This window comes from Coffea arabica, chromosome 3e, assembly GCF_036785885.1.
Source record: "Coffea arabica cultivar ET-39 chromosome 3e, Coffea Arabica ET-39 HiFi, whole genome shotgun sequence".
NCBI classification, from domain to species: domain Eukaryota; kingdom Viridiplantae; phylum Streptophyta; class Magnoliopsida; order Gentianales; family Rubiaceae; genus Coffea; species Coffea arabica.
Window position 1 is genome coordinate 23,519,421 of NC_092315.1, and position 15,520 is coordinate 23,534,940.

The 15,520-nt window shown below is 39.9% G+C and overlaps 1 protein-coding gene across 1 annotated transcript; it reads right to left on the reverse strand.

Annotated features, from left to right (window-relative positions):
* Window positions 1-6,213: 6,213 nt before the first annotated feature.
* Window positions 6,214-10,276, reverse strand: LOC140038450 (uncharacterized). The gene is made up of 5 exons (XM_072083810.1): window positions 9,824-10,276; window positions 8,914-9,703; window positions 8,289-8,639; window positions 7,064-8,126; window positions 6,214-6,442 (listed from the first exon to the last, which is right to left on the reverse strand). The coding sequence occupies exons 1-5, from the start codon at window positions 10,274-10,276 to the stop codon at window positions 6,214-6,216; spliced, it is 2,886 nt and encodes a 961-aa protein (XP_071939911.1).
* Window positions 10,277-15,520: the final 5,244 nt, after the last annotated feature.

Below are 15,520 nucleotides of genomic sequence, written 5' to 3' on the forward strand. Positions count from 1 at the left end.
GAAATTATCCTGTTTCTGACTGTGTCTTTTAGTCCATGTTAGAGGCTGAATTAGTCTTAGCTCAAAACATGAAAGTTGTAGGGAATGATGTTTTATAGCTGCCTGTAAAATTTCAGTTCAATCCAAGCACTGTAGCATGTAAAAAGATAAAAATACCCCTGACTGCCATAGGTAGAGTTTCATGGACAGTTTTGACATTGCACCAATCTGACGGCGTCTTAATTAGCATTTGGCCGAAACACATAAGTTATAGTACTATGTCTTATCTTTCCAACGCCCCTAAAAATACCTTGATCCCCTGATCGGTACTGAATTAGCATTTGCACCGATCCGTACTGATCTGTACTAAAAATACCCTAATCCGTACTGAATTAGCATTTGGCCGAAACATATAAGTTATAGTGCTATGTCTTATCTTTCCAACGCCCCCGAAAATGCCTTAATCGGATTTCGGTAGCCTGAGTTATTGTTGTTTACGCATAGTACGGTTAACTAGCCCGAATGTGAGATTCTGGTTCTGTAATTTGAAATTTTGACCTAGATACACTACGAATTGAACTGAGTGGTCTTCATCAAAATTGTAACTCTTTATCTTAGCTTCGAAACGGTATAAATTGCACTCCAATCCGATAAGCATAACTTCAGTGTGTCCGATATGTCGCTCCCCATTTTTTAATAAAAATAAAAATATGTGAAGTATGGTTTGAAAATTGGTGATGTGTGTGGAAAAGAAAAAAAAGGCCATGGGACTTTGAAATGTGACGGTTTGGCCAAAATAGTAATCTAAAAAGGTTTTGATAAGAGTGTAGGAGTCACCACTTGGTATCGAGTTAGGGTGTACCAAGTCACCCAAAAAAATGTGGATTAAAAAATCCTTCTTAGATTGACTCCAAAATCTACGATAAATCAGAGAAAATGGTTCGGGGGTCGCGGTTGAAGAGAGGGAAGGCAAAGACAATATCTAAGGCACCCTCTCAACCTAGCCTAAATTAGTTGCATGATTTAGCCATGATTTTCCTAATTTCTAACCAAAGATGTATCGCATTTGGATGTAACTAATATGAATGCAATCCTAAATCTAATGATGAATCGAAAGGGACAAATATCTCTTAGAGGCTCAATCGGACTAGATTACATGAGTTGTGATAGCCAAGGATAATCCCTCCAAGAGGTCACGAATAATGCTAATGACGTAAGAATGAGTGGAATGAATGTATGCAATGCGAAAACATGAGCTTGTGTGAAGTGAAAAAAGTAATAATTAAAATAATAGTGTGTAAGTAGGAATGTTCAAATGGGGGTGCAAAGTGAGGTATGTAAAGTGATAGTGTGAAGTGCATGTGTGCTCAGTGGTAGTATGTAAAGTGTTAGTGGTAGAGTGAAAATGTGCAAAATAAGAGTTGTGTGAAGTGAAAAATGTGGGAAAAGGGATAGAATATGAAGTGAGAGTGTAAAATGATAGTGGATAAATGAAATGCATGAACCCTAGAGGAATGCGAGCAAGATGGGTACGGGGAAACCCTAAATCGTGACTTTTGCTTTTCCTTTTGGTTAGAAAAAGAATGAGCGTGTTAAGGCTATGTGTAGCCAAACTCGTCCATCCCCCTTACCAAAAGAGTAATTCCCTAACCTAATCAGGCAAATGACCCTAATGACTGGAGTGAAATGCAAAATCCTAAAGATCATGTTTCAAATGCGGGAAAAGGGTGAGGTTCATGCAAAAAAAATGTAAAAGATACTAAAAGGAAAAATAAATGGAAATGTAGTGAAGGCATGCAAGTATGTACTAGCGAGGGGGTGGCCCTATTGGGTCTAGCATTGGACTAGCCCTTTACTAACGCTCTTCACAAGCATTGGACTTGTGAGCTCGAGGGGAAGACCATGACTAGCATTGGACTATCCACGACTGTGGCGACCCCACTTCCCCCTAAGGCGAACCAAAGGGTTGGCGGGCTGCCTGCCCAACTCTCGCCAGGACTCACGCAAGCACACTAACCCAAATCCCTCCGAAGATCAACCTAAGTTATTACAATAGAGATTCTTCCAAAATAAATCGATTTCTATCACCACATTAACTTCAAAGATAACAGCATCCGAAGTTAGCCAATCGACGGCTCTTAAACACTTCACGCGCTACTTACAAGGATTAAAGCCATACCACACCGAAACAAACATACATACCAAATATCAGAATTAGGGATTACACTTTTCCAGCCTCAAGTGGCAATCCAAAATAAAAGATACAATGCTTAACCTGGAATTCATTACAAACCACAATCTAAATTCAAGTTGGTCAAGTACACTCATAGAAAATATAAGCAGCTCAAACTCTTTCAAACTTCATAACCTGTAAGGAGAACAAATGAACGTGGGGTGAGCTAAAACTCAGTGGTGCCCCAAAACATGCAATCACATAAGGCAAGTAACGAGTATTTAAATTTCACACTTAAGAAAAGCAGATAACAGCACAAGGTAGGATACAGGGGCTCTCAGGAGCCATTTTCCTCGCTTGATCACCATTCATCGTAGTTGACCCTCCATCAACTCTCACTACTTATAGTCCATGTAGATCCTCTCATTTTTACTCCTAACCCGTCACCATTCTTACCCCTGTCTCGGGCCCGAACGCCAACTAAGGAAGCAGTATACTCGAGATATACCCTTAGAAATTGGGAGCAGTATAAGTGAGTATACCCTCAGGAATTGGTCGAGGGATTCACCCAACGACGCAACTACATTTAAATTCGAGGATTCACGAGTCGAGGGATTCACCCAGCGACGTCACAACACTTGGATTCACTAAAATATTTCACACAAGTCACCACTCGAAAGGCTAGTGTGATAAAGTACACACTGCTCACTTCGATGGATCAGAAAATCATTATCCAATTTTCACATATCGAGTCAAGAAAGCACTTTAATCAAGTAGGCATAGAACAAGCAGGGACACTCACCAAGAGTGAAGTTCAGATGTCAAGTTGAGAATCAAATTCCGCGTCCTCGTAATATCCTAAAATACCAAGTTTTAAGAACTATAAGTTTTACTAAGCAAACTCTTGTTTTGTATATAAAAGGTTATCTTGTATAAAACTAATTTAATTTCTCGAAACAAATCAATCATTCCCTTGGAATTAAGGCTAGTAAAGAAATAAAATATCTCGTACGGTTTCTTTAAAGGTATTTCCCCTCTGGAGGGCAAACTAGAACCAAATTAATTCAATCAAGTCTTCTTGCCGAACAAGTTTTCTATATCCTTTAGTTAAAATCGCTAAAATCTCGTGTTTTGGAAATTTCCTCTAGAAAACTAGCAAGGGACTGGTCTTAAAGAAAGAAAAGGAAATGAAACAAGACTTAGGGTTTTAAAAACTAGAAAAGTTATTTTCTATAACTATCAAGGCTAGTTTAAGTTAAAGGAAAGTTGTCGGTTGGCAAAAATTTAGGGCAAACTACTAATTACTGAAGTTTATCGATTAATACTAGCGTAAAAATATTTTTGATTAGCTTGATCAAAATTGCTCGAGTTCACAGGGTCGAATCGACCTTCACAGGTTCGATTCTATTTCGAAGTCACATTATAACCTAGATTTTCCAACAAATAAAAATCACTTTTCAATAGCAAATCACTAGGGTTTCGTCAATCATTAGCCTTAGGTTTCAATAAATTCATTTCTGATCAATAATAAAATGAATGACCAAGGCTTCGTCAATCATTAGCACTTGGTTTTGGCAAGCTCATATCCCATCTCAACTTAATCAAAATAAACATAAGACCTCCAAGCAATTCTAGCAGTTAATTTCATCACACTTTAACGCTTATATAAAATCATTCAAATGGCCAAGGGCTTTATCAATCATTAGCCCTTATCATCCAACAATTAGTTCTTATAGCAATAAAGCTAACACTTCCAGCGTTTAAAATCACCAACATGCATGTGAACACAAAGACAAAATTTGTAACACTATCTTAATAAGCTCTGAGGTGAGATCACGATGATATGACATTTCACAGAGATCCAAACTTAGCTGTAACCACTTGGAACTCTAAATTCGCAAAAGGAATTTGGAAAAGAAGTTTCTTTCTTCTTCCCTCGCCTAAGCTGAAGAATTTCCAGCATTTATATTCCAACATTTTTGGTTCAATCTGCCAATATATCGAATATTTCATCGCTAAACAACTTACACAGCTTAAAATACACATCTCTCATGCATTTATAAACCATTACATTGCAAGGAAAAATAAAATAAAATTCCAGAAACCAATTAAAATTTCCAACTCAACCTTGCGGCTTCCAAACATTTTCCAGCAGCTTGTTTATCTTGGATCAATTTTTTTTTCTCAGCTAAAACAGTGTTTTAAGTACTCCATTGGGACATGCAAACTCTTAGCTAGCTGATAAAGATTTCCAATGCAAAACCAGATTCAAACAACAATTATAATCATCTAATACAAATCCAGAAATTTGTCCAATTAGCCTCGGATGAGCATATATGTAGCAGATTTCTATTTCATTTTATTTTTCTGATTTAAACCCATTAATTAACTATATGCAGAGCTTAATTATCTTGTAATTAACTAGTTAATCATGGTTAGAGGCTCAAAACAGCAAAATTATACCAAATGAAGCTGCATTAATCAAGTCAAGCTCTCGGCAGTCCCAAATTCTTACGCATAACAGATTTCTTTTTCTTCAAATCATCATTCGATGGTTCAAAAATCAACATGCAAGGTCCTAAACATCTTAATCATTCAAGTTTGAGTTAGCTAATCATACTCTCAGGTTCTGATTATCACAACAAAGCAGATTACATCGTGCATTTCTTAATCGATTCTCGGCCAACCATGTTCTTTTCAAAACAGAATTTTCTTATGATTTAACATCATCATCCGAATGCACAAATCAACATGCATGGTCTTAATCATCAAGTTTTCACTCGGCTAATTACATCTATGTGTTCAGATTGCTAAGAGTGAACAATTTCGGAGCTGCATCATTCATCTCAGCTTCTCGGCAGAAACATTTCTTCCAAACAGAATTTCCTTTTCTTCCTCAATTCATCATCCGAGCATATATTCCTCACATGCAAGTCCAAAACTTGCTTAAATTACCTCTGGTTAACTAATTTCAGTCCAGGAACTTACCTTAGATCGCAGCTCACTCGCGTGACAAGGAAACTGAAATTTTTTTTTCTCCTCGGCTTCGCGCACAGCTTTTGGTTTGGTTGGTCTGAACTGTGGTGGTTGTTGCAGCTGCAGTGGTGTCGTGGTTGGAAGATGATTGCAGCTGGTGGAGGTTGAAGGACAAAAGAAAAAAAAATACGGAGGGAACTCACGCACGACCTCTTCCTTCCTTCCTTCAGCTCACGGACAGAACCAGAAAATTTTTGCAGCCCGCGGTTTCTCCTCTCTTAGTTCCCCTCTCTCACTTGGTCGATGATCCCAATGTAAGGTGTTGTGGTGAGTTTGAGGTGTGGTGGTGTGGAGAGGAAATGGTGCTCGGTTAGAGGAGGTTGAGTGTTGAAGTGAAGCAGAGAATGATGTTCGGCAGAAATGGAAGTGTGGACTCTTTTAGGATTGGCCGAATGGAGAGGTGGTTATGATGTTGTCCGGGAAATTGGATGGTTTTGCATGGTAGTTTTGTGGTTATATGGGGCATTTTAGTCTTTTCACTTTTCTTCCTAATCCCCACTTAAATCCTCAATTCTACTTAATTCCAAAAGTTATCCCCAAGTGTGATTTGAACACCTAATAATACACTACTATTGCAAGACTTCAATTATCGTAATATTTACGTCCCACGCGTATTTAGTATACTTGTATTATTTTTATCTAAAATTTATCGACTTTGTCTTAACGAGAAAGTTTCTATTAACATTTAATCGTTATTAACGATTTAAGTTTAGCTATCGGGATTTAAAGAAATTAATTGTTAAATCAATGAAATAATTTTACCTTCGAAGTATTCATTTTAGCATAACAAGACCAAGTAGTTTATTAGCTTAGCGGAATTGTATTATTTTTCACTTAAAATTATGGTCACGTACTTATTTGAGAGCAAATAGATAAATAAATAAAGTACAAAGAAATGGTGCTAAAATTTATTAAAGAATAATAAATGCAAATAAAATATGCAATGATATTTGTATATATATATTTTCAGGGTTCTCACATCCTCCCCTCCTTACAATGAATTTTGTCCTCAAAATTCACACTTTCTAGAGAAATAATTCGGGGTGCTTCTTCTGCATTTCTTCTTCTAATTCCCAAGTTGCTTCCTCGAGTTCGTGATTCTTCCATAAAATCTTTACCAGAGGAATTTTCTTATTTCTCAGTTCCTTTACTTCTCTTTCTAGGATCTTGACTGGTCCTTCCTCGTACGTCAATGACTCATCCACTTCAATTCCCTCCAATTGCAACACATGGCTTGAGTCGGGGTAATATTTCCTAAGCATGGAGACATGAAAGATGCCGTGAACCTTAGCCATGCTTGCAGGCAATTTCAATTGATATGCTACTTCTCCAATTCGCTTCAAGATCTCAAAAGGTCCGATATACCTTGGTTTTAGCTTCTTACCCTTCTTGGATACTACTCCGCTCTTCAAGGGTCTAACTCTTAGGAAAACCTTGTCTCCTACTTCAAATTCCAAATCTCTCCTCCTTGTGTCGGCGTAGCTCTTTTGTCTACTCTGGGCAACTTGAAACCTTTCTCTAATTAGTTTCACTTTCTCCTGGGCTTCTACTAGCCAAGGTATTGCTGTTGGATTCACCACTTTCTTTCCTTCAACTTCATCCCAATGAATCGGAGATCGACACCTTCTCCCTTACAAAGCTTCATAAGGTGCCATTTGAATCGAAGCCTGATAGCTGTTATTATATGCAAATTCTACTAAGGTCATGTATTAGCTCCATTTACCTCCAAAATCTAGTATACACGATCTCAGCGGATCCTCCAAGGTTTGAATTGTCCTTTCCGACTGCCCGTCGATTTGGGGATGGTACGCAGTACTAAATTTCAACTTGGTCCCCAAAAACTCCTGAAATTTCTGCCAAAAACGCGAGACAAACCTTGGGTCTCGATCAGACACGATACTTACAGGGATACCATGTAATCTTAGGATCTCTTCTGTGTACAACTTGACCAGTTTTTCCAAAGAAAAGCTCATGCTGACGGGTAGAAAATATGCAGATTTAGTGAGTCGGTCAATTATTACCCAAATTGCATCAAATCCTTTTTGGCTTCTAGGCAATCCTGTTACAAAATCCATTGTTATATGTTCCCATTTCCATTCAGGGATTTCTAACGGTTGCAATAAACCAGAGGGCTTCTGGTGTTCAGCTTTTACTTGTTGGCAGATCAAGCATCTCTGTACAAACTCTGCCACGTCCTTTTTCAAACCTTCCCACCAGTATAATCCCTTCACATCATGATACATCTTGGTCACACCTGGGTGTATAGTATACTTCGATCGATGTGATTCTTCTAAAATTCCTTTCCTTATCTCTTCATCTGCCGGAATCACAATTCGATCTCGAAACCTCAATACACCTTCAGACCCTAATTTAAAGTCTAGGGTTTCCCCTTTTTGTATTTTCTCCAAATTCTTCTGAATCATAGGGTCCGTTTTCTGGGCCTCCTTAATACGCTCTAGTAATGGTGACTTCAACGATAAGTTCCCAAATAAAACCTTCAATTTCTCCAAGCGAGGGTTCCAACCACTTATTTCTTCTAACATGTCCCACTCTTTAACCATTAACCCTGCTACTTGGGCCTTTCTACTTAGAGCGTCAGCTACCACATTGGCTTTTCCTGGGTGGTAATTAATCGAACAGTCATAGTCTTCCAGAAATTCTACCCATCGCCTTTGTCTCAAATTTTGTTCCTTTTGGGAGAACAAATACTTGAGGCTCTTATGGTCCGTATACACCTCAAAAGTCACACCGTACAAGTAGTGTCTCCATTTCTTTAAGGCGAAAATTACTGCAGCTAGTTCTAGGTCATGAGTTGGGTAGTTTTGTTCGTGGGGTTTCAATCTCCTAGAAGCATAGGCAACTACCTTACCCATTTGCATTAAGACACATCCTAGACCTTCTCTGGATGCATCGGAATACACGGCATAACCTTCTCCTCCTTCAGGTAATACCAAAATAGGAGCGGATGTTAATCGCTTCTTTAACTCCTAAAAACTTGATTCACACTTTGGAGTCCAAATAAACTTAGTCCCTTTCTTGGTTAGCTCGGTCATAGGTCCTGCAATCTTCGAGAAATCCTGGATAAACCACCTATAATAACCTGCTAATCCCAAGAAACTTCTAACTTCAGTTGGAGTTTCTAGCTGTTTCCAATTCATAACGGCCTCAACTTTTGCCGGATCCACGGCAATTCCATCTTTAGAAACTCTGTGCCCTAGAAAAGAAATTTCATCCAGCCAAAACTCACACTTACTGAATTTGGCATACAGCTTATGTTCTCTTAGTATCTGCAAAACCACCTCCAAGTGCTTAACATGTTCCTCTCGAGTCTTGGAGTAAATCAGGATATCATCTATGAAAACCATTACAAATTGGTCTAGATACTTCTTAAAGATTCTCTGCATCAAATCCATAAAAGCAGCTGGTGCGTTGGTTAGTCCAAAAGGCATGACTGCAAACTCAAAATGTCCATATCTTGTACTAAAAGCAGTCTTGGGTATATCCTCCTTCTTAATCTTTAACTGATAATACCCTTGCCTCAAGTCCAGTTTAGAGAAAACTACTGACCCTTGCAGTTGGTCAAACAGACTATCAATCAATGGTAATGGGTATTTATTCTTAATTGTGACCTCATTTAACCCTCGGTAATCGATACATAATCTCATCCTTTTTCTTAACGAATAGGACGGGTGCTCCCCATGGTGAATCACTCTCCTTCACAAAACCTTTCTCCAACAGGTCCTGTAATTGAATTTTCAATTCTTTTAGCTCGGCAGGAGCCATTCGATACGGGGTCTTAGAGATTGGAGCCGTTCCAGGCACCAAGTCAATCTTGAACTCCACTTCTCGCTCTGGCGATAAAGTCTTTAGTTCTTCGGGAAACACATCCAGAAATTCCCGTACCACTAGTACATCCTCCAACTTCACTTGATCACTGGGAGCGTTAATCAAAAAGGCTAAGAAACCTTGCGCTCCCTTAGACAACATTTTCCTCGCCCGTAATCCTGAGATCATTGCGGACGATGCTAACCTACCTTTAACGTCTAACCTCAGGGTTGCTTCTCCAGGTATACAAAATTCCACCACTTTTGCTCGGCAATCAAGCTTAGCATGATAATGGCCTAGAAAATCCATTCCTATTATAACATCGTAACCTTTTATGTCCAGACTGATTAGATCCACTAGCATTTTACGCTCTCCAATCCAGAATTCACAATTCTTATAAGCCAAGCTAGTGATTACATTCTTATTACCCATTGGTGTCCTAACTTCAAGATCGAAGGGTAGTCTAACAGGTTTCACGTCAATTCCAGACATAAAAGTTGGATTTACGAATGAATGAGTTGCACCAGGGTCAATTAACACTTTAGCTAATCGATGAAAAATCGAAAGTGTACCTTCCACAACTTCCGAGGAATCAGGTACAGGTTGGTCATCTATAGCATACACTCTGGCAGGAACTGTCGGCCGGCTCCCTCCAGATGTGTTTGGCCTAGCGTTCGGAGTAGTCCCTTCCTGCACTTTTGGACAACCAGAAATTTGGTGCTCACTACTTCCGCACCTCAAGCACTTTCCTTGCTTCTTCTAGCAACCGTCTATAGTATGACCAGGTTTCTTACAATAGGCACAAGTCACTTGGGGAATTATTGCTCGGCCTCCCGACGAGGTGTTCCTAGGTTGTCCCCTTCCATTCGGTCCCACTCTAGTTTCATTATTTCGTCCCCCTGCATTCCTTGCCCCGGTTCCTCTTGCTTGTGCGCCTCGTGGTGCTCCAGGACTAGTCACTCCACTGGTTCCTCGGCCCACTTTGACCGGTGGAGCATTTCCATATGCCGGCTCCCGACTGCTGCTAGGAGCAAATCTTTTCTTGGCCTGAAAAGATTTCACTTGAGCTCTAGCTACTTCAACTCTCTGGGCTCTCTCGACGGCATCTGCGAAAGTGTCTATCCTCACGGCAGCTAAACCTTCCTGTATTTCCACATTCAGCCCCTGCACGAACCTTCTGACACGCCTTTGCTCCGTGGCTATCAATTCAGGAGCAAAGCGGGACAGCTTCGTAAATTGGACCTCATATTCGGCGACACTCATCGCCCCTTACTTACATTTTATGAAGTCGTCCTCTCTCTTCTCTTGAATGAGAGGTGAAAGAAATTTGGCATTGAACTCCCTTGTGAAGTTCGCCCAAGTTCTTGGAGTATGGTTCCTGTCCCAGGTACCCCTTACCAGGTTCTACCAGGAGCGAGCAGCTCCCTCAAACTGGAATGCGGCAAACATCACTTGTCGCTCTTCCGAATAGTTTAAAGCTGCAAAGATATCGGAGATTCTCTCCCACCATCCTTCAGCTACCTCCGGTTCGGGTCCTCCATAAAATTTGGGAGGTCCGAACTTCAGAAACCTCTCCAGTGCCCGATCATCGGAATCGGCTGGACCTCCTTGGTGATGCACTGGTCCAGAGGCTTGGTGTTCAGTCAAGCGCTTTAAGACATCAGTGATACGATTGATTGCAGTGGCCACTTGGTCTCCGACCACACCTTCTTACCCTTGGTCTTGATTGACCTCGGGTTCCCTATCACCACCCGCTTCCGGGTGTTGTGTGAGAACCCGTAAGTTTCCCATTTTCTAAGTTTTATTATTTTTCATGGCTTGTTTTCTGCATTTTCGTGAGTAGAGAAAATTTCTAGATAATTTTAAGGAGCAGATATAATTTTTAGATTATTTTTCTAGTATCAAATAGATTTTGAGAAATTAAGAGCGTATATCGGATGTGGGACCCGCTAGTGCGGAAAGTTCGGTAAAATTCGGCCAGTTAGGTTAAGTTTTGGATACTGGGTTTAATTTACCGGGTGTCATGAGATATTTAGAGGTTGCCAAGTGGATAGGTGTGAGAGAGACAAAAAGTTAGGCAAGTATTAAATTAAGTGACAAGTGTCACGTGGCTATTGGTTGGACCATTTGACTACTATTGCATGTCTTACCAATTGACTTAAATATCTAAAAATTCACCAAAAATCCCTCATTTTTGTCTTCCTCTTGGCCGACTTCTTCAAGGCAAGAAAAGAAAGAAAACTCTTCAATTTTTGGCTTCAATCTTGCTCAAGTTCAACAATCTAACCATTTAATCTTGCAATCTCTCCATAAAACCTCTTCACTTAGTGTTTGTGAGTTGATTTGTTGAGTTATTTGAAAAGCTAAGAGGACCTATTGCTCTCTCTCTCTTGTTTCTAAGGTGAGTTGTGAAGAACCACCCTCCTCCCTTAATTGATGCTTAAATCATGATTAGTGGTAGTATGAGATGCAAGTTTATGGATTATTTCTTGATTTGTGGTTGAAGTGATGAAGTTTTATTATTTTTGGGGATTTTTCTGTTTTAATATAAGCATGATTGTGTGGCTATCTATGATGATTGGAAATGGTATATAATGACTCTAGAAGGTGGAAAAAGTGGATAATTGCAACCATTTTCTGTTTTGGAAGAAGATTGAAAAAATTAGGGTTCTAATGGTTACATTCTGCCTGAATTTATAGCTCATAGATAGAGGCCGAATTGGCCTTGGCTTAAAACATGAAAGTTGCAGGAAATGACATTTTAGAGGTGCCTACAAAATTTTAGGTCAATCGGAGTAGCGTAGAAGGAGAAAAGTCGAAATTACTATTGCTGTTCTGGTTTTACCCGAATGTAAGAATTGTGCCTGTAATTGGTTGTTTTGGCTGGAATTGCTTCCGAATTGGTTGTTTCGGTCTTCTGATGAAATTTAGCCCTGTTTCTTAGCTTTCAGCTGGTTTTTGAATTTTTGGATTTGGACTTAGGAAGGCTGAGTTATGATGTTTCTGCTAGAATACATTCTGTGAATCAGTTTTTCCGATTCTGGTGTAGTTTCTTACATTTTTGACCTGGTTACACTCAAAACTGGGTTAAGTGACCTTCTGTAATATTGTAGCCCTATCTTTTATCTTCAAAACAGTGGGTCTTTCACCTTCATCCGATAATCGTAGTACCTTTGGTGCCATTACCGTAAAATGAGGTCAAAAACTATTTTTTCAGGGTTAAAGCTAAATCATTTCCGGATTTTTCTGGTTTCCTCTATTGTTTGTGTATGCTTAGGGAACCCTGTTTTGGTAGTATGTAGAATTGGTTTATGACTTGTAATCGAGTCTTATTGTGTTTATTTGAATAGTTTAGGGCTTGACTTTCATATCCGGTCATTTCCTAGCTAAATTTTGTACTTGAATGCCATTAAGCCTAGTGAACGGCTTTTGGGAATGAGATTATTTTTGTACGAGATGTTGGGACTGTTTTGAGGAAATAATGAAGCCATGATGGCTGGAAAATAGGTAAACACAAGGGATATGCTGCCGAAATTTTACTTGAAGGCTAGTTGGATTTACTTGTGATTTGAGGGCTTTTGGGTTGTTTGAGCCTAGGTCTTCATGTTACCTTTTCGTTACAAAAAAATCATGTTTTGTACCCTTGCTTTAGTAATTATTTGGCGAGGCATACGACTGATAGTCGAGCCTCACATGTGCATTCTGTATACTCGATTTTGAAAGTGGAACCTTCAATTGTTTTCTTTGGATTATTTTAGGGTTTCTTGGTGATTAAAGCTCTCTTTTGGGAGGTATCTGCACTGACCCTGGTAAGTGTACTACTCACTTGTGTGTTACTATATGGCTTTGAATGTGAATGGCTTGAAGTGAATTGAATGTGACTTGATTGAAGTGAAAGTGTACTTTATCACTCTCACTTATATGCCTTATATCATTGTTGTCATGTTATTGGAATGTTACATGAAATGTTACATGAAATGAAAGTACTTGACTTGGTGTCGATTGGACGAGTATCCAACGACTACAAATGTTATCATTGAGCTCAACCCCATTGGTAGTTGATTGAATCGAGCCGGCGAGGGCTTGGTCGTGCCAATTAATGAACCTTAGGTAAAGTTATATGGAATCTTGTAGTATGCGAGACTCTCGATTCCGGTATACTCGAGTAATACCAAAGTGCAAGTGTTTGGATTTCGGGCCCGGTAGGGGGATGTTAGGTGGAAGGAGTGGAAGTAAAGTGGAGTCTACGGTTGGTTACTTTTGAACATTGACGGAGAGTCAATGACGTCCGATCAAGAAATGCAAACGAGGAAAAAGGTTCTTGAGAGCCATCTGTATCCTTTTATCACCATATTTGACGTGTGCCTTTGCTTATTTTTACTATATTGAATGAAAGCTTGATGCTTATATGCACTTGGTTACGTAAGTGATAGTATCTCACTGGGCAATTAGCTCACACCGTTCCTTTTGTTTTCCTTACAGGAATATGACTCTTTTTGGAATGAATCTTGATAGATGGTTGCCGAATGAACTAGATGTATATCTCTTTTGTATTGTATATGAAGTGAAACCCTAAATGTATCTTTAGGGCCGTTTTCACTTTCAATTTGGCAAACCGTGTATATATTAACTTTTGAAAACTTTTGTATGTCACTTTGGATTGTAATTGCTAAAGTTCAAGATGTGAATGTTTGTTTGATATTTGGTTGCGTTCTGACGGGTCGATTACTATTCATGACCGACTCCCAATTTCATTTGTTTTTATTTTGGGTTATTTTGCCCTTTTGCCTTGTTTACGCGCGTTATAAGTTCCGAAACGCAATAGATCACTCTAAACTGCACCGTTAGTCCTGGCGAGAGCTGGGCAGGCAGTCCGCTAACCCCTTTGGTTCGCCTTAGGGGAAGGTGGGGCTGTCACATGTTGTCTAGTGGGTCTCCCACGGCTCCTTCCTATCACTTGGCGATCCATAGTTTAGTTATGCCTATTATGAAAAGTAAGGCAATTAGGGGAGTTGATTGTTTATTTATAACTGTTATTATTCTCTTTGTAACTAATAATCAACTTGGAGATGGAGGGAAAAAAAAAAGAAAATAAAGCACTTAGCATATATTCATGCGTGAAAGTCATACAGATAACAGGTTGGGACATTTTCCAAAAAATAAGGCACATGAGCTAACAAAATACATACAAATAATCCCTTAAACAAAAATTAGGGATATGGTGCCTTGGAAGCAAGTCATCCACCTAGACAAAACTTGATGACTTAACTAATGTCCCCCTTTCCTAACCCTACATATCTAATATAGTCAAGTCAATCCCAGCCTAACCCTCAGCAGGGCTGTCAGGGGCAGCGTCCTCCGCCGGATCCTCCTCCGGGTCCTCCTCCGGGTCCTCCTCCGGATCCTCCTGCTCGACACCCTGAAGGATACTCGTGGCCTCATCTATCATCATCGCGGCATCAGCCCTGATACCGGCACTCCTATCACGTATCCCCTCGGCCAATCGAGTCACTCTAGATCTCTGTCGCGCTATCTCCACGCGAGCAGCCTCCAGCCTAGCATGCTCAGCTGCTATCCTCTGCTCTAACTCAGCTATACGGTCAAACTGAGTGTCCACCATGATACTCAGCTCCTCTACATCCTGAGTCAAAGTAAAGTTAGCGTCCCTCAACTGGCGACGCTCATCATCTAGGGACAGTACTAGCTCATTGGGGTAGGCATGGGTGGCCCTACACTGACACCGAGGATGCCTATCAGCTGGGGAGTAGCGTATATGAGCTCCTCCGCCTCGTGGCCTATAGGAGATGGACCTAAGAGGCTCTATATGTCCATTAGACGCCCCATTACCATTAGCATGTCCATTACCGTTCTCCATACCTGCAAAATAATTAAAACTTAAAGGTTAGAACTTAAATAGCTAACTGAATCGGACATTACTTAAGGTATATCTAATGGTCTCAATTCTTACTTCTGAAAAGAATTAGGGTTTCTAACTCGTCTAATATATCTCTCAAATAACTTTTCTAACCTAGGCTCTGATACCACCTGTGGCGACCCCACTTCCCCCTAAGGCGAACCAAAGGGTTGGCGGGCCGCCTGCCCAACTCTCGCCAGGACTCACGCAAGCACACTAACCCAAATCCCTCCGGAGATCAACCTAAGCTATTACAATAGAGATTCTTCCAAAATAAATCGATTTCTATCACCACATTAACTTCAAAGATAACAGCATCCGAAGTTAGCCAATCGATGGCTCTTAAACACTTCACGCGCTACTTACAAGGATTAAAGCCATACCACACCAAAACAAACATACATACCAAATATCAGAATTAGGGATTACACTTTTCCAGCCTCAAGTGGCAATCCAAAATAAAAGATACAATGCTTAACCTGGAATTCATTACAAACCACAATCTAAATTCAAGTTGGTCAAGTACACTCATAGAAAATATAAGCAGCTCAAACTCTTTCAAACTTCATAACCTGTAAGGAGAACAAATGAAC